Source organism: Pseudochaenichthys georgianus, chromosome 5, assembly GCF_902827115.2.
Source record: "Pseudochaenichthys georgianus chromosome 5, fPseGeo1.2, whole genome shotgun sequence".
In the NCBI taxonomy this organism is placed as follows: Eukaryota; Metazoa; Chordata; class Actinopteri; order Perciformes; family Channichthyidae; genus Pseudochaenichthys; species Pseudochaenichthys georgianus.
In genome coordinates, this window is record NC_047507.1 from 18,712,278 (window position 1) to 18,731,480 (window position 19,203).

The following is a 19,203-nucleotide window of genomic DNA, read 5'->3' on the forward strand; positions in this document are numbered from 1 at the left end:
TGTAAATGTATGCACACAAGCTCAGATTTTTTTCCTGCAAGTGCTCACATCAGGTTTTACACGCTCTCACATTTTGCACCATATCTACCTTCATATGACCAGGTTGTGTCAACATTTGCCTTAAGCTGATTTAAAATAATATTTTCTAAAGGAATGACATTGTGTTTTGATCATGAGTGTCTTTTTAACTTGACTTGTTATAAAAATGCATATTTTCATGGCACCAACGACTTTGTAAAAATACAAAGTTGTATATCTCGTCTACAGACATAAGCTCAAGTTATCAAATAATATCATAACGGAACAACATCTTTTAAAAATGTTAGTCAAATAATTATTTATTTCATGACAAAAATAAAGCAAATGATTTGGGAATAACTTACACTTAACAATGGTGAAAACATTAGACAGTTCATATTTGAGATCCAGCAAGTGTGTCTGTAGATGGATGGACTTTTGAATGTTAAACAAAAGCATAGTGTAATGAGTTATTATGTCCAATTTACTACTTCTTTTAGGAACCAGGATCTGTGGTCTTTCATATCTCTTTCCTACTGAAGGTCAGGCTCATAGAGTCACAGTGAAGCAGTTCTTTGACTTGTATAACCTGCTGCTCACAGCAACAGGTTATTTGCAGTCTTCTACTGTTGCTCCCTCACTGGTTTCATTTGGTTGACTGTCGTACTCTCTTCTGATGGTTGCAACGGCGAGTCCTTGGTCTGTGTTTTAGATTTTTTTTTAGAGGAGCGTTTTTTCCCGATGGCCTGTATAACATCAGAAGCCGCCCAGTGGTCCCGGGTCAGCGCATCCTGCAGGGTGAAGGGGCCGTCTCTGGTCCGCCTAACTCCCCTACACAGTGCTGTGCTGCGCAGCTCCAGTCCTATCTCATGCACAACTTTGCGCAAATATTTCTGAGTTTCATTAATACACTGCACCTCTGTAAGAACAGGGAAAACTATTAGTTAGTATTTTAATTATTTGCATATTTACAATTGTGAAATTAGATTTGTTGTGTGTCAAATTAAATGGCATTTACCTAAAGTGAAGTTGGGGGGCTCGAAGTGAATGCAGCGTAAGCCTGTCAGAATAGGCAGCGATTTCCCATCTGGACCAAGTAAACCTCGCACAGCCATCTCATAGGCTTCCTGTGAACGCATGTCTACGTTTGAATACAATAACAAGGCCTTTTGATTGGCTCCCTGCAGCATCGCCAAGACTCTTTCCAGCTTATCCTTTGTGATGTGACCTGTTGAAAGCAACAATATTTTAGAGTCAGATATAGTCAAACGCACAATAATTGATGCAATCACCTTTAGTTTTGTTTGGCCAGTGATTAAAACATGACATCTCCTACATTCAAAAGGTGGAAATGACACAAAGGAAAGGTCACATATTATATAATGCTCGAAATATATCAACTGGTGATCATAAAATGCTTCACAGTAACATACTACAGGGCGATTGGCTGATGGAAAATTGTATTCAACACCTTCTCACTTGTAATGATCTTAAATCTATCCCGGTATGTAACGTACATTTACTATTGAAACTGAAACCGTACAGGAACAATTAAGTTATCCTACCGTATGTTGATCTTTCCACAATCCTGCCTGTGTGAGAGAAATCATCTGTTGCAGTCCCAAATTCCCCCTCCAACGTGTAATCCTGAAACACATCAGACAACATTAAACCTGTGTATATAGTATCTGTATTGCATCCGATGTAAAACCAGCAGGAATGATAAATTACCCTTGTGACTCGTGTATTGTAGAGATTATTCAGGGCCTTGCTTCCATTACCAACAGCAAGAACTGAAGTTAAAAAAAAGGACGGAATACTTTGAGAGATGTCATATATTAAATATAACATGATCTGAAACAGATTAAATCATACCCAGAACGCCAGAAGAGGATGCATCCAGGCGATGTCCTACTCCAACTTTTATACTCTGAAATTCAGGTCCAGTCACTAACACACACAGAAGAAACGCATTTTATTTACTCAAGTCACTAATGAGCCATCAGGCCAGTCTCTATGGTTTGTTTGGAAATTAACAGGGGGGAATGGGTCAAATGTGATGACAAAAATGACATCTCCCTGTTGAGTTACAGACTTTATTCGGACCAGCATTAAGGTAGGAAAGAAGATTATAATCAGAAACCCAGCTCCCTAGCAGAAGATACTTTTAACCAAGTCATGATTTATACTAAAATCAAATTAAGATTATTGAGTAAGTAAACTACAAAGGCTGAGTTTGTAAATATAAACACAGTGTTTTTTGGGAGCACTGTAGTGACAAATATAAATTATTTAAGAGCAGACAGCATTAACCTATAATTAACCTATAATACTTGTGTGTTGATTTGAATCAACCCAGTTGACCTGGGAGGTCAAGTGGACACACGTACCCAGAGGATGCTTGGACAGTACTGGCATAGAGGCTGCAGACAGGGTGAGTCCTTTGGGTGCTTCAGCCTCACTGACTGGGAGTGCCAAGAAGCGCACCTCCATAGGAAGTGGCTGGGACGGTGTAGCATTCAATCCTAGAGAGAGCAATACAAAAAGACAACAGCTTAAAAAAGTGAAAAAAGCTCAATTGAATACCAATTAAAATCATTGGTCAATGAAGTACAATATGTTTCTCAAGAGTTCAGAAGTTTATAAAGCTTGTTTTGTTTGTACATGATTTAAAGACAATAAAAAAACATGTTTTATGAGAAACTGAAAAAAATCTAGCCTTGTGGACATGCAGTTGGCTTATATAAAACATCAAGTTATCTACTTCATTGTTGTTAGAGTAGACTCTAAATTCAAAAATAACAACAAACTTTCTGTAATAGGGACCAAGAAGTTACAGTTCTGCCAGATTGAAAATCATTTTGAGTTCAAAAGGAACGAGTACAGACACACAATAAATGAGAAAAGGACTTTCCCATGAGAGTAAAGCTGAGAGAATTGTCCAATCATCTCTGTTGGTCCACAAGGTTAAAGACAAGGCTGAGTCACTTGTTAAATGTTCATCTGTAATAAACTGTATCTAGGATTTCCCCCAAACATCTGCCAATGGATTAAGAACTTCCTAACTAACCGCCCCCAGACAGTGAGAATAGGCCCTCACCTCTCCTCCACCCTCACACTCAGCACCGGTTCACCACAGGGCTGTGTGCTTAGCCCCATGCTCTACTCCCTGTACCCCCACTCACCCCACCAACACCATTGTCAAGTTCGCGGACGACAGAACTGTGGTTGGACTGATCACAAGAGAAGATGAGTCAGCCTATAGGGATGAAATCCAGAGACTGGCAGTGTGGTGTTCAGATAATAACCTTGTTCTGAACTCCATAAAAACAAAATAACTCATTATAGACTTCAGGAAAAACAGCACAACACCAGATCCACTGTACATCAACGGCAACTGTGTGGAAAGGGTTCCCGCCTTCAGGTTCCTCGGCACACACATTGCTGAAGATCTATCCTGGTCTATCGACACCACAACATCTGTAAAAAAGGCCCAGCAGCAACTCAACTTCCTGAGGATCCTCAGGAAAAACAACCTGGAGGAGAAGCTTCTGGTGTCTTTCTACCGCTGCTCCATAGAGAGTGTGCTGGCATATTGCCTAACCACGTGGTGTGCCAGATGCTCAGAAAAGGACAGGAAATCCCTTCAGAGGGTCATCAACACAGCCCAGAAGGTCATCGGCTGCTCACTGCCTTCTCTAGAGGAACTCTTCAGCCAACGTTGCCTCAACAGAGCAGGCAAAAAATGATTGCAGACTCTTCACACCCTGGACACTTCCTGTTTGCTCTTCTGCCCTCCGGTAGACGCTACAAGTAAATTCAATCAAGGACAAACCGACTGAAAAACAGTAGGCTTGTTTGAGACAAGCGAGACCTGCGCAGTTGCGATCAACGTCTTGCTAGTGCGTTGCATGATGGTTAGTCATTTTGTCCAACTTGCTCTGGAGGCTCGCCTACATGAGACGTTGAAATCTCGCGGGACAAAGACGCCCGCAGCCTTGAGAGCAAGGCGAGGCGAGGCGGTGCAGTCCCTCTTCACGGGCTGCGGAAGCGAAATGCTTGATGGGAAACGACTCGCTGGTATCTCGAGCTGAGCGCTCATTGGTGGTTTTTACCCCGTGCTGCTGATGAAACTCTCCAATTGGCTCGGCAAAAGTTTGTTGTTGTTTTGTGTCAGTTTTACATCGCCACATCCATTCCCATTTTTCATCATTGTTCCACAATGTTTATCATAATGAAATTAATATCTATATATTTTATACTATACTTGCACTGCTTACCGTTTTTATACTTTATATATCTTAGCATATTCATACACACTGTTCATACTGCTCACAGGCTGATATCTAGTGTATTCATACCCCTCATCATTCAATTCATTCTATATTTTATTCTGTAGATTGTGTACATTACTTTTCACTTTACTGCTTGTTGCACCTGGTTAGAAGCTAAACTGCATTTCGTTGTCTCAGTACCTGTAATCTGTGCAATAACAATAAAGTTGAATCTAATCTTGAGCAGGAACAAATGTATTTACTTAGTACATATCTGACATTAAAGGTGGGGTAGGTACATTTGAGAAACCGGCTCGATATCGCTAGAATTTGAAAATACACAACCGGAGAAAATCTGCCACTTCCTTATAGAGCCCCTCCTCCAACACACACGAACGCGCACATGACCAATGAGGGCACGAGATAAGTTTGTGCCCCGATGGGCTAAACGGAATGGATGGCCTACCTGCCTGTCAGCCAGTATTACGGCTTCTACAGATGACATTTTTTTATGGATTTTTTGTCAAAGCACTTAAGATATTCATTGCTATCGGGATGTTAAGAGCATTCCATGGAATATAACAAAAAGTGTATCTCGAGCCAGTTTCTGAAACGTACCTACCCCACCTTTAACGATTAAACACATGTGTGCATTCTTTATAAATGCAAACCGAGTCAAGCCGACTCCGGAGGTGGCGGTATGCACCTTAAAGTTGTTTGCAATCCGCCAAAAAACCGAGAGAAGAAGAAGACAACGAAGCCGACTCCGAGCTGTCCGACTTCAGGCGAGCTTTTTGAGACCTCCCCCGGTGTTCCGGTTTAACTGGTTCCCCGATCAACTGGTTGACAGATGTGGAGGCGTGGCCTTCGACTGAAATACACATTTCGATCGCTTCTTCTGTCGTTTACATAAATCTTTTGGTATATTTGGCTGGATAGGAACACTTTGATGCACATTCAGTACCAGTGTGTGAGGTTGTGGTTACGATGGCGATATCCGGACGCGAACAGCGAGGACTAAACAAAACATTGCGAGCTCCAATAAATCATTTAAACCAGCTATTGTTGTCAGACTTATTACTGAATATCGTTCTTAATGTGATACCAAGTCCACCTGAGACCTGTGTACACCTTCAGACAGCCTCCCAGTGAAGCACACGTTGTTTACTCACAGTTTGAAAGCAGCGTGGAGAAGTCTTCAGCTGTGTTAAACTGTGATCCGCTCGAATAAATCCTTAAAACCAGCTATTGCTGCCCGAATTATCACTGAATATCGTTCCTAATGTGATACCAAGTCCATCTGAGACCTGTGTACACCTTCAGACAGCCTCCCAGTGAAGCGCACGTTGTTTACTTAGAGTTTGAAAGCAGCGTGGAGAAGTCTTCAGCTGTGTTAAGCTGTGAGCCTCTCAGGTAAACTGTGATTCGCCCATGGAAAATGGGATCCGCCCAGATTAAACTGTGTTACATCTTCTGTGGCTATCTACCAGCGATCATGTTTAATATGAAAGAAAGACACACACATACATCCCATATAAAAACGGCATTCTGCAGCACTCATCCAGATCAAATGTGACTGTTAACTCGTTTTGCAAAGATAGCAGCAGAAATGTCATTGCTGCATGTGCAGGGATATTTAGACTTTAAAATGCTGATGGGTCATTAATCTTGGTCTCGGCAAACAATATTAGGAATCTTCTATTCAAACTACATAATATTCAGTGTCCATCGACACATCGAAAATAACAAAAAAGTTCATGCTGGACTCAAACCCGAGTCCCAACAGCGAAAGTCACTCCAGCCCTGCACGTTATGAGTGCGCCACAGATCAACACGACATATCGAACCACCACACTACAACATTTTAAATTAACCTTGTTAAAAAGTTCCAGAAAAATGCAACCCGACCATCATTTATAATGTGAGCGAATGTATGTACACTTTAAGCCATAATATACATATTATAATATAGTATACTGACTGAGGTCTGTATCAAGCCTCATTAAGACCCACCGAGATCAGATATCCTAGTTTATACAAGTATAAACGGGTATCAAATCGACATCATATTAATAACGATATATGATACAAATGTAAGACTGACAACACGAATAGTTTGTAAAGGATTTATTGACGTTAGAATTATTAACAAAGCACTTATATACTAATAAAGGAATGGCTTATCTAAAGCCAGTTGAGTAGCACTTTAAATGTTTTGGCTCTATGAAACCTGATGTACTTCATGATTATGTTTTCTTCAAGTTTGTATCTTCTTGGTCTTATGCACTTATTGTAAGTCGCTTTAGATAAACGTGTCAGGTAAATGCAATGTCATGTAATGTAATTGACGTGAGTGTTTTGAACACTGTTATTTTATGTTTGATTCTCTGGGAAGTATCGTGTTATCCGTGGCGCACTCATACCGTGCAGGGCTGGAGTGACTTTCGCTGTTGGGACTCGGGTTTGAGTCCAGCATGAACTTTTTTGTTATTTTCATGTCGATGGACACTGAATATTATGTAGTTTGAATAGAAGATTCCTAATATTGTTTGCCGAGACCAAGATTAATGACCCATCAGCATTTTAAAGTCTAAATATCCCTGCACATGCAGCAATGACATTTCTGCTGCTATCTTTGCAAAACGAGTTAACAGTCACATTTGATCTGGATGAGTGCTGCAGAATGCCGTTTTTATATGGGATGTATGTGTGTGTCTTTCTTTCATATTAAACATGATCGCTGGTAGATAGCCACAGAAGATGTAACACAGTTTAATCTGGGCGGATCCCATTTTCCATGGGCGAATCACAGTTTACCTGAGAGGCTCACAGTTTAACACAGCTGAAGACTTCTCCACGCTGCTTTCAAACTCTGAGTAAACAACGTGCGCTTCACTGGGAGGCTGTCTGAAGGTGTACACAGGTCTCAGATGGACTTGGTATCACATTAAGAACGATATTCAGTGATACGTCTGCCAACAATAGCTGGTTTAAATGATTTATTGGAGCTCGCAATGTTTTGACCAGACATGCCCATGTCAACTCGTTTTTCTTTTTGTAGTCCTCGCTGTTCGCGTCCGGATATCGCCATCGTAACCACAACCTCACACACTGGTACTGAATGTGCATCAAAGTGTTCCTATCCAGCCAAATATACCAAAAGATTTATGTAAACGACAGAAGAAGCGATCGAAATGTGTATTTCAGTCGAAGGCCACGCCTCCACATCTGTCAACCAGTTGATCGGGGAACCAGTTAAACCGGAACACCGGCTGCGATCGGCTATTCTCGTCTTCTTTCGAGGCGAGCCGCAACGCGTCTCAAACAAGCCTAGTTTCTACCCCAGAGCCATACGATAACTGAACACCGTCAAACGCTCAACTGAACAGTTACAACTGCACTACTTTTTAATAATTTTATTAACTGATGCACTGCGAGGATTGCTTTTTTAAATTTCGTTGTACCTGGTGCGATGACAATAAAGGAATTATATTCTATTCATTCCTAACAGCAGACATGTACAATTGTTAGTATGTTTGATGGACTACGTTTTTCAGGATGCGTTATCCTCACCTTTTAGAAGACTTGTCTCGATGCTACCACGTACTAGTTTCCAGTGGACACCAGCGGGTTTGTAAACACAAAACAAACCCTCTATTTTCCGAAACATCCGAATAGCTGGAGTTGCCATTATGTTAATAACATCAGGTCATCCCGGTCTCTAAAGATATAGAACCAGGGTAACCTTGAGGCTTTTTCACGGATAAAAGTAGTTACTTTTCGGTTGATTTTTCTCCATTTGACTTTACTACATCCATTGCATGGTAACCTTAGCGCATGCGTAGATGTCTTTCAAATGTATTACTTATGTGTAGCGAGCCCTCTCTGAACACACTGCCCCCTGCGGTACTGGAGGTATAACTGGCAGAACTGTATGACAAGCTGACGACAAGCCGTGCGAAATGAAAACACCAGGATAAATAATGAACGGCTTTATATTGAGGAGGAAATAGGAAAGGCAGAATATAGTTGACTATTTTTTGGGAAGGTTGATTGAAAGTTATACAAAGGAATTGACTTCGACGGAGCCATAAGCTATGAGACGTTTTGGTTCAACACTTACCTTGCCATTAATGATAAAACTAAACAAAAAACCTCAAGCTCAAATTTTTACTCCAACTTTTAGAGATCATGTTCATGATGACAGCGGTCAGTCTTAGAAAAAAAAATGTTAAAATGTAATTATTGTACTGTGTGTGTGTTCAATATGCGGCAGAGGCAGGGAGACGACACAGCTTTGTTTTTCAAGTAAGCATATTTAGTCAAGACTAAGAGGTTTACGTCAGTAACAGCTTCCTATAACTGTCACTTTGTACATGTAACTGCATGTACTTCAACCTAAAAGTGTTGTGCTCCTTTGCGTCAAAAGGAGCCAGTTGAGGTGGTTCGGGCACCTAGTTGCCACCTGGGCGCCTCCCTGGAGGTGTTTCAGGCACGTCCAGCTGGGAAGAGACCAAGGGGTAGGACTAGGTGGGATTATATCTCGTCGCTGGCCTGGGAGCGCCTTGGGAGCCCCCAGTCAGAGCTGGTTGATGTGGCCAGGGAAAAGAAAGTTTGGGGCTCTCTGCTGGAACTACCCCCGCGACCCGACCACGGATAAGCGGGAGAAGATGCATGGATGGATAGTTTTGTGCATAAAAAGTTACCTAACTCCCAGCTTGTGAGTGTGAGTTCATATATTCATTCTCATTTAATGAAGAAGACTGGCAGAAGCAGTGTTATAATTTCTTTCTGTGCAAACAAACTCTCGTGACATTATTCACAGAGTAAGAAACACCAAGGCCTGGTTGTGCGCGCACGCACACACACACACACACACACACACACACACACACACACACACACACACACACACACACACACACACACACACACACACACACACACACACACACACACACACACACACACACACACTTTTGTCAAATGCATCTCCAACAACATGTATGTTTTAAGGTGGATATTTATACTAAATGTCATTGATCCATTTGATATTCATCACTATATTTAACTAAAACCCCCAAATGTCAACACCAGCGTGGCATTAGGGTTAGTCAAGGAGTATCATTACCTGGGGACTGTCTGAAGCTGAGTTTCCTTGCAATATATTGGATTATGACGGATAACTGATTGGACCTGCGGGGTACAGACCAGGGGGACAGTGACACTTTTGGTCCGTTCACCTGCAAAACGTTACATAAAGGGACATTTAGCAACCAAAACAGGGGTCAAAATGAGAATAATTATTAGAAAAATTCAAATAACACCACACAAGACCAGACCAAACAGACAGACCACACAAGTTAACCACAGAACGAGAGTAAGTAGCGAAAGGCGTCTGTCACACAATACAGAGCCTCCACGTCCGTGGCTGCCTCGTGCACACGGACTGAGGCTCGGTGCGCCCTCCGCGGAATGGCCGAGGACGTCGCTCGCCATTCCCACATCATTTCGGCACTGGGAGACAGCAAACCTTCCGACCACATGGAGACGATACGCGACCTGCTAGGTACGGAAGAACCAGACTTCTTGTTCATGGGACTGTTTCTTCGGGACATGCGCTTGCTAACACGGCTAGTGTTGAGCCTCGCGCTTTAGCCGAAGAAGCTGACCGGTTCTTCCTGGCCGCCCGGCGATTTACCCCTGGGGTGCTGGCCACTACACGCAGCAGCACCTTCCCTGGTAGAGGCACGCCGCCTGGCAGAGACTCCGGGGCCGACGACATCGAATAACGGCTACCAGCTTGCAGCTAACGGCCGTAGACAGCGGCTAACAGCTAAGAGCTAACGGCTAACAACGACGACTGACGGCTAACAATGACAGCTAACGGCTAGCAACGGCTAACAGCTAACAACGATGACTGACGGCTAGCAACGGCTAGCAGCTAACGACGGCTAACGGCTAGCAGCTAACGGCTGACTGCTTCCATATATTTTTTTGGTGGTGCCGGAGAGGAGGTTCGACCAAGCCTGGTTGACCTTGTGTGGATCCTCTCACAATTTTGCCCACCTGTTTTTGATCGTGGACAGGACGACCCTTTTGAGCTTTTTCCGGTGCCTGAGAGGAGGTTAGATCAGACGGTCGACCTCGTGTGGACATTCTCGCTTTTTCACCACCTCAACGGCGGTTTCGGACGTCGCCCACGTTTTCATCGGCCCATGGGTGGCGCACTTCGGGACCTTGTCTGGCCTCTCCCCTTTCGCCTCGGCAGTTTCGGACATCGCCCATGCTTTCATCGGCCCATGGGTGGCGCGCTTCGGGACCCTGTCTGGCCTCTTCCCTATCGCCTCGACAGTTTCGGACGTCACCCATGCTTTCATCGGCCCATGGGTAGCGCGCTTCGGCACCCTGTCTGGCCTCTTCCCTCGCTTTGGCAAGAGCTTCGGACGTCGCCCACGCTTTCATCGCCCCGTGGGTGGCGCACTTCTAGACCCTGCCTGGCCTCTCCTCTAACCGCGGCTCACGGTTCGGCTCACGGTTCGGCTCACGGTTCGGCTCACGGTTCGGCTCACGGTTTGTCTCGACGTCGGCTTCGGACGTCGCCCACGCTGTCATCGGCGCCTGGGTGGCGCACTTCTGGACCCCGTTTGGCCTCTCCCCTGTCCACAGCTCCTTCCTCCCGGGAGACTGCTCCTGCCTCCCGGGGATACCGCTCATTCCTCCCGAGGACTTCGTGCCCGCCGCCGCTGCCCGCTCGCCTGCGCTCCTTCGCTCCTTCCTGCTGCCCGTCCCCACATCGCAGCACAGCGACCCAGCTTTCTACGCCTAGAATATAATGAGATAGCTAAGTCAATATAATGAGATAGTAAGTCAATATAATGAGATAGCTAAGTCAATATAATGAGATAGTAAGTCAATATAATGAGATAGTAAGTCATTATAATGACTTACAGGATATTTTTTGTTCCTGTGTGGCGCAAACAGGCTTCCATAGAAATGTCCACTTCAGTAGCACTTCCATACACCAAACCTTCCAGTTATATTCCTATCAATATTCTGAAGGCTTTTACAGAAGGGTTTGTTCATATATCATTGTTATAAGTTATCAATGTTATACCTAAAAACATGGCGAAAATTTATATTTTAGGGCTGTTGACAGTATTTTCTGATTTATGGAGTGATAGAAAGAGATATCCAAAATCCCTTCTGTAAAATCCTTAGATGCTGACTACAAAATGAAACAATAATTTTGAACCTGGCTTTATCCAATGTACAGATTTGTGTTCCTGAAATGTGTTAAAATATGTGCATATTTAATGAGAGTATGGCGAATTTGCATATTTAAACATGCTATTTCAGAAAACTTGTAATACAAAAAACAATTGTCTTAATGTAAGTAATTAACTGGAGAAATTCCTAGCTGATATCTTTAAGTAAAGAAAATTACCCTATTCATCTGTAGTGTCTCGCCTTAAATAACAATTATTAGGATCAACGTAATATTATTGCTTTCAACAAACCGTATACAGTTATGTGAAATGTGTATTAAAAATGTAACAGTAATATGATTACTTATTTTTGTTTGTAATCGAATACATACATTTTGTATCCTGTTTAAATAATGTGGTTACATGTAATCAGATACTCCACATGCATGTGTGTCAGATTCCTCTATTGAGGCCTTGTGTTGAATTGTTTATTAACATGCAAGTAAACTTGGTATCTTCTTTTATCTGAAGGAAAAACAGCTGAGGCCAGAGAGACCCTGCAGTCCATGCAGAAGGACAGACTCTCAGTTGGACATTGGGTTGGAAAGTACCAGCAGAACCGCGAGAAGAAGCGGGAGAAACGCCGGCTGAAAGCAGAGGCTCAACACGAAGAATACATCGCCTCCAAGAGCCATGGCCCCCAGCAATCCCTGCTGAATGAACTGTTGGACTGGTCCGTCTGCTAAAAACAGCAGCTTTAAATCCAGATCTTACAGATTTCATTTTATTGTTATTTACCTTGTTTATTTATTGTTTTTTCTTAAGTATAAAAGTTTTTGAAAAGATCAAGTTGTTTTGTCCACTCTCTTGCATAAATGTTGGTTAAGATGTATGGAAATATACTGAGGTGCAGTGGTGATAAGAAACAAAGTACAATTTTGAGGTACTTTACTTGAGCATTTCCATTTTATCCTGCTTTGTAATTCTACTCCACTATTAATTCAGAGGTAAATATGATACTTATACTATAATACATTTATGTAGTACCTTTAAATAATTTGCATAGCTTAATGATAAACAATAAGATCAACACTTTAGATACACCGTTCTTTTTTCTCCTTGGGAAAGATACCGAAGTTGGGCCATCATTGTTCCATCAACTGGTCAAACATTCCACATGTACATAACAAATAAACACATATGATAATGTGACGGTCACATTAATTAACTTTCTTATTTTTAGACACACACACTTTCTTAGATATTAGCTTACTAGCGTTACGCTTATAGACATTTCTAAGACATACAAGGTATCCATCCATTCATCTTTTAACGCGTATCCGGAGTCGGGTCACGGAGATAGCATTGCCAGCAAATGGCCTCAAATGTATATTTCCATCGCCTCATCAACCAGCTCTAACTGGGGGGTTCCAAGGCATTCCCAGGCCAGCGTGGAAATATGAGATATAATCCCTCCAACTGATCCTGGGTCTGCCCCTTGGTCTCCTACCAGCTGGACGTGCCTGGATCACCACCCTAGGCGGCCTATAAGGGGCCCAAACCACTTCAACTGGCATATAACAAATGAGCTGAAGTTATAAATTCTCATGTAACTTAAACCATTAAAAATAAGTATAGGTGAAGTCTGGCGGTATGAATTGACCTCTCACCATCAGTTGGTATGACTGGTACAAAGCAAACTGAGCTGAAGTTAGAGTACACATGTCAAACATGATGTTTCCTTAAGTTTAAGGTCAGAAACAATAAAAATAAGTGCTGTTAAATATGGCTATTATCATACAGTAACCGTGGACCCCACAACAACAGGAGACCTGACAGAAATGTGTGTGAGAGTACTTAGTTTAGGTAAATGTAAAATGTAGTTGTATTATTAATCCAGTAGAGGCCGGTAATGCAACGACTGGATGCCAACCGCCTCTAAAAACCAAGAAGAAGAAGCTCCTGTAAAAAATAAAAACACCGCAGAAGAAGACGGGCTGCTGACCGTAGCTCACTGCTCAGTGTTGACAACAGTGGCGAAGGGTTGACTACGGTACGTTTAAACTGTCACAACTTGTGTACTGTGTTTGCTGGAGTATCTTTCTTACATAGCTTCGTGTATTAACTTAAGCCTGAAAATAAACGAGTATGATACTAAATCAACGAGTGTAGTGTTAGCTAACAGCCTGCAAGTACATAATTATTGCGCAGCTAGGTAGCGTTACGGTAGTTTCAACGTTACATAGCATAGGACCTAGTCCTAGAATAGCTATTCATTAGCGACATCCCCTTGGTCCTTTCATTCTTATTGTTTGTTTATATTGTTTTATTTATTTATTTTATAGGTTTTGATTTATATTTATTTATTTTATAGTTTGATTAGCGAGATCCCCTTATTATTCTTATTGTTCTTATTATTTATATTTCTATAATTATATATTGACAAGCTGTAACGTTACTTTTTCTGAAGGTCTAAAATTGAGAATATTAACAGGGAATAGCTTGCCTTAAGAACTGTATTTCGTTAAAACAATGCTTAAATATTTACATTTATATTTAGTATTACCTTCTGTTAACATTAAACCATTTTTCATTATTTATTCATTTTGACATTTCGCATACCTTTTGGACGGATCTGAGTCTTACTCTTTGGATCTTAAAATGCCTTTTTTTTACCACTCGTTTAATCTTTAATGTGTTACTATCATGGTCAAGATGACGGCGCTCTTGAATATCTAATTCATTTAATTGTTCTATATGCCAAAATATTTTATTCACAAGCACACATTTTTATCACTATATTAGATTTCTCTGAATTTTCTTCTCAATAGTTCGGAAAAACTCTTCTTCCTTCAAACCTGATACTTGTTTTTAACAAATGTACTCCTGTTTTTCTATTTAAATATAATATTAAAATATAATGTATTTCAATATTCTAATCTTATAACTTTAATAAGTGTATGAGGTATATTATATTTTGACAGTGACGAAAGCTTTAGTAGTTACTCACAAAGCTTCATTGTCAGCAGGGATTGAAAATGATCTTTCAGAGATAATCTTTAACATTGACATTAAGTACATTTCAGTCAATGAATATACCCCCAAACTACTCTTAATGACATTAACAATACAGCAAAACATTTCCATCAGGGCTGCCAACATTTGAGTTCAGCTTGGAGTGAGATTTTTTTTTTGGTGAACCGTGTGCAGTGTTACAAATGTATTGAACATGTACAAACTAGGGTTTCCCATTAATGTACAGGGTGCTCCAGTGGAATACGCACATACAGTGTACCCGCCCCGCGACTCTTACAATAAAGTGCTATTTTATAAGTGCGGGGTCCTCACCTCCTCTAGGGGTTCCGGGGGCATGCTACCCCGGGAAGATTTTTTTTTTTAAATATTGAAGTTAAATGCATCAAGCTGGTGCACTTTGAGAGCAACATGAATTTATGGTAAACAGATTTTCTTTCTCTTTATGGATATTTTACAAATCACTCCCCTTTTAAACTGTATTCTTGTTTTACTGTCATATAGTATTTCATAACTGTTTTTCATTTATTCTCATAAATGGTGACCAAAGCGTTTGAGACCCACTGAGATAACTAGACTAAAGTTAACTATCTAAACAGAGTCCCTTACCTCACTGAGCTGTATCTCTCAGTCTGACAGGAGAGAGCTCTCCCTCTCATTGTTTTAGAAACAGCTTCTAATATCCGTTAGCGCAGCTAGCTAACCAGATGCTAACAACAACAATGCAAATAGTGAGTTTGGTAGAAATATACTGTATAATAGTAAAGTTATTTAAGATGATGCCATATTTATTGAAGATTTTACATTATAAATATTCCCCGAAATGATTCCAAAGCATATTCTTCCAAACTCCTTGCTGTAGTATGACACACAGACTATTGATGTGTGTGGTGAGTTTGGTAGTAATAAGCTGTATAATAGGGATTGAATATTATTGTATTCTCTTTTTTCGGAGTGGCACTTTTCAGACGTTCTCTGAGCACTCGTTTCTTCTCCGGCTGCGGATAGAGACCAAAGTAATGTGTCCAGCTCGGTGGACGGCGCGTATTGGCTTTTTTTGATCAAAATGTGATTGTAGTTTGTTGTCAACCTTACCACGGTACTTAGGAGACGTCATTTGTGTCTGAACAACGTTTTGTTCATGAGTTATTGATCCGTGAAATCAGAATCTCCCAATATCGTTCCAACTTTACTGAACTAAGCCAGAAGACCGTCTCATTTCGTAGACCGCTCGGTTTGCTGTTCCTTCACTTTATTTTTATATTTATATACATTTATTTTGGACGAAAACTTAGCGTGAGGAAAGGCAAGTGTGGTGTGAGTGCGTGAGATATGGGTTAATTGCGTGACTCTCACGCTCAATGCGTGAGTGTTGGCAGCCTTGTTTCCATGTCAACCAAAGCACATTTCTGTCTGGACATTTGAACATGTGACAGTAGGCAGTTTCAGGGTGCTTGTAAATGCTGGTTTACTGTCATAATAAACACAAATGTGCTTTACTGGTTTTCTTACATGTCAAAAATGTCTGCTGTGAAAAAGGTTTACTCAGACTATTTTGAGTTAGTCTACCTGAACATATATATCCTTTTAAGGCGTGGCAATGTTCATCTTTATTATTTTCATTGGCACTTTTCCAAGTCTGATGCCCTTATAATTACTAACACACCTATTAACCTAGGCAATGGTCCAATCAGAGTAATTTAAAACACCTTTGTGGGTGCTTTAATGATAGTAACACTCATGCTTATCCCACTATGACAAATCAAAATGTCAGCTATAAAAAGACCTGCTCTAGACCTCTTTTGCGTTATATTGGCATATTTGACCTAGATATAGAAGGATTTGATTATTACCACTTAAATTTAAAACAAGAAAAAAAAAATTCAAGAAATTATTGCAATAAATTATATTTTTATGATTTTAAGAACATTGTTCAACAAATGTTATAATATAACAGCTTAATAATGCAAGTACACCCTACACAGTCCAACATTGCAATAATAATGTGAAAATGATACTCAATACATTAAATAAAACAACAAAACCAAAACAATTAAAATAAAATGTATCCTCGACTCAATTAAATGATGCATTGTCTGCACAATGCCCAAGTGTTATTATGGTACGGCAAACCTTACTGCTTATTTTGGCAATATGTTGGGTCAAATGATGTCTACATGTCTATGTAAACAAACACTTATGTAACCACAATGGTCAATATTGAGGTCAGACAGAAAGTTTGAGGTCATGTCCATATATTCTACAATAAATCAATAATGTGATTGACATGACAGGCCTTTGTCTAGTGCGTATAGAGATTACTGAATGATTTCTCGTGTTTAGCTTAGACATGAATCAGTCCTGTTTCTGTGGTGTTTCCTCTGTAGGTGTGATGCGAGCTCCCCTGTGCTGGGTGCTATGGGATGTGAAAGACACCCTGCTGAAGGTGCGTGCGTCTGTCGGAGAGCAGTACTGCAAGGAGGCTAAACGAGTGGGCCTGAACCTCAATCCTGTGGAGGTCGAAGCTGCATTCCTTAAGGCATATCGACATCATTCTAGCAGAAGCCCAAATTATGGCATCAGTCAGGGCCTGGATGGACGGTCCTGGTGGATCAGGGTGGTGCGGGACACTTTCTCCCAGTGCAGGGTGCAGGACCCGGCCCTGCTCAATGCAATGGCTCACAACCTTTATTATAGCTTCTGTGATGCAGAGAACTGGGAGGTGAAGGACTGATCACACACCTTGCATACACACAGAATTAATAATAATTGAAAATGTTAAATGTACACAAACTCCTTCTCCAATGCATCAGAAATATGGCTGCAGCTAAAAAATATACAATCGTTATTTATCTTCCATTTTATTTCTCAATTGTTTTATCTGTAAAATGTGAGTAAATAGTGGAAATGCCCATCCCAGTATCGCAAGGTGCAAATTGACGTCTTTAATTTCTTGTCTTTTTCAGTCCAAACATATATTTAGTCTAATATGATATAAAACGAAGAAATACAAGGAATGTCCATATTTTAGATATCTGAAAACATATTTTTCTACCATTTTAATTACAATTTAGTTATTGTTATTGCATCAAAATAGTTGAATGTTTTTTTAGTTGTCTGACAGATGCAGCTGTAACCGGAAATACAGCTTCTTATTTGTTTGAAAACATAGATTAGGCAAAACTAAATGTGTAAAGTTTTTTGTATGCAATCACAGTCATAATCAAAAGCCTTTTAGGATCAGTTTCTAGCTTGTTGCTTTGTAAAGCTACTACTGTTTGCTTTTTATATTAATGTTAACAGCAGTGACTTAATTACCACATAACATTTTAACTTACTGGTGTATTTTGTCGCTCTGCTTCAGGTATTTCCAGACTCAAAGAAGACCCTGGAGAGTTGCTCTTCTCTAGGACTGGAGCTTGGCGTGGTATCAAACTTTGACAACCGCCTAAAAGAGATTTTACGTGTTTGTGGCCTGCTGTCTCACTTCAGCTTTTTAATAACTTCAGAGAAAGCAGGAATAGCAAAGCCAAGTCCAGCCATCTTTGAACAGGCGCTGCAGAAATGTGGAGTACCAGCTGCTAACGTAGCTCATATTGGGGACCACTACCTGAACGATTATCTGGCCTCTCGCTCTGTGGGCCTCCACGGGTTCCTGTTAGACAGAGACAACAAGCATAAACACCCTGACCTTCCTGCAGAGCATCGGCTCAGCTCCCTGGAGGAGCTGCCGTCACAGCTCCAGCAACACATTAACTAATGTCAAAAGATCACAGGGTCAAGTGCAAAGCTACTGAGACTAAATGGGGTTCAGTTAGGGAACTAATTGAGATGTAGCCATGGTGACCTGAGTGGAATCAACCACTTTAGAGTTCAAATGAAATGCGCCTGAAAGAAATTGAAGAGGGGGCACGCGTTGTCAGTAAATAAAAACTATTTATTGTGTTTTATCATGTACTTTTTCTTTAAATAAACTGGAAGGAATTAATATATAACTATAAACAAATTGTCTATGAGTTCTACTTTTTTCATCTGACATCAATCTGACATATTGACAACAGCGCAATGCGAGGATTAGTCAACAAAAAAGTTGGGGTCTTACAGATGGGGGAAACTTAAATAAAAAAACAAGCATGTATTGTTATGTAGGGTGTTGGCCTGGAGAACACATTTTGCTTGAAAGATATTACCTCATAATTGGAAAAAAAATGTCAAAATCTACCCCATGTCAACTGAACTTTGGTTATCCTGAAAAGAGACCACTCCCATCCTGACAGACAGGTTTCAACATGATATAATAGTGATTAAGATGATTACGTTAATGTGTGTTGGTAGTGACACCTGCTGCTTCAGCAGTCTGAGTTAGACTAATCAAGAGTTGCAGCATTTCTAAGTACGAACTTCCCTCTTTGCGTTTCCCTGGAACAGTGTTGAATTGCTGAGTTTCTTTGTGGAAAATAAACTCTTGGTTTCACAATGACAGTCTTATCAAGTCACATTAGGGAGAGATTAACTTGACAATATATTTTTGTTATAGAAAATACAAGAAAGGATTTAGAATGTTGCCTCTCATTGCTAACATCGGAATCACATTAGGAAGGGACCTCCTCAGGGCCAGTATGGACAGTTTAATATTAGAAAAAAACGTTTTTATCCTGTAAGGAGATTGA

At 40.8% G+C, this 19,203-nt stretch overlaps 2 protein-coding genes across 2 annotated transcripts; one reads left to right on the top strand and one right to left on the bottom strand.

Moving 5' to 3' along the window:
- Window positions 1-311: 311 nt before the first annotated feature.
- Window positions 312-8,144, bottom strand: trub2 (TruB pseudouridine (psi) synthase family member 2). The gene is made up of 7 exons (XM_034083195.1): window positions 7,866-8,144; window positions 2,409-2,543; window positions 1,894-1,968; window positions 1,750-1,811; window positions 1,584-1,665; window positions 1,037-1,246; window positions 312-937 (listed from the first exon to the last, which is right to left on the bottom strand). The coding sequence occupies exons 1-7, from the start codon at window positions 7,981-7,983 to the stop codon at window positions 642-644; spliced, it is 978 nt and encodes a 325-aa protein (XP_033939086.1). The 5' UTR covers window positions 7,984-8,144; the 3' UTR covers window positions 312-641.
- Window positions 8,145-13,469: 5,325 nt separating this feature from the next.
- hdhd3 (haloacid dehalogenase-like hydrolase domain containing 3) lies at window positions 13,470-18,539 on the top strand. The gene is made up of 3 exons (XM_034083174.1): window positions 13,470-13,553; window positions 16,921-17,255; window positions 17,898-18,539. Exons 2-3 carry the CDS (start codon window positions 16,926-16,928, stop codon window positions 18,291-18,293), a joined length of 726 nt encoding a protein of 241 aa, XP_033939065.1. The 5' UTR covers window positions 13,470-13,553; window positions 16,921-16,925; the 3' UTR covers window positions 18,294-18,539.
- The last annotated feature ends 664 nt before the right edge of the window (window positions 18,540-19,203 follow it).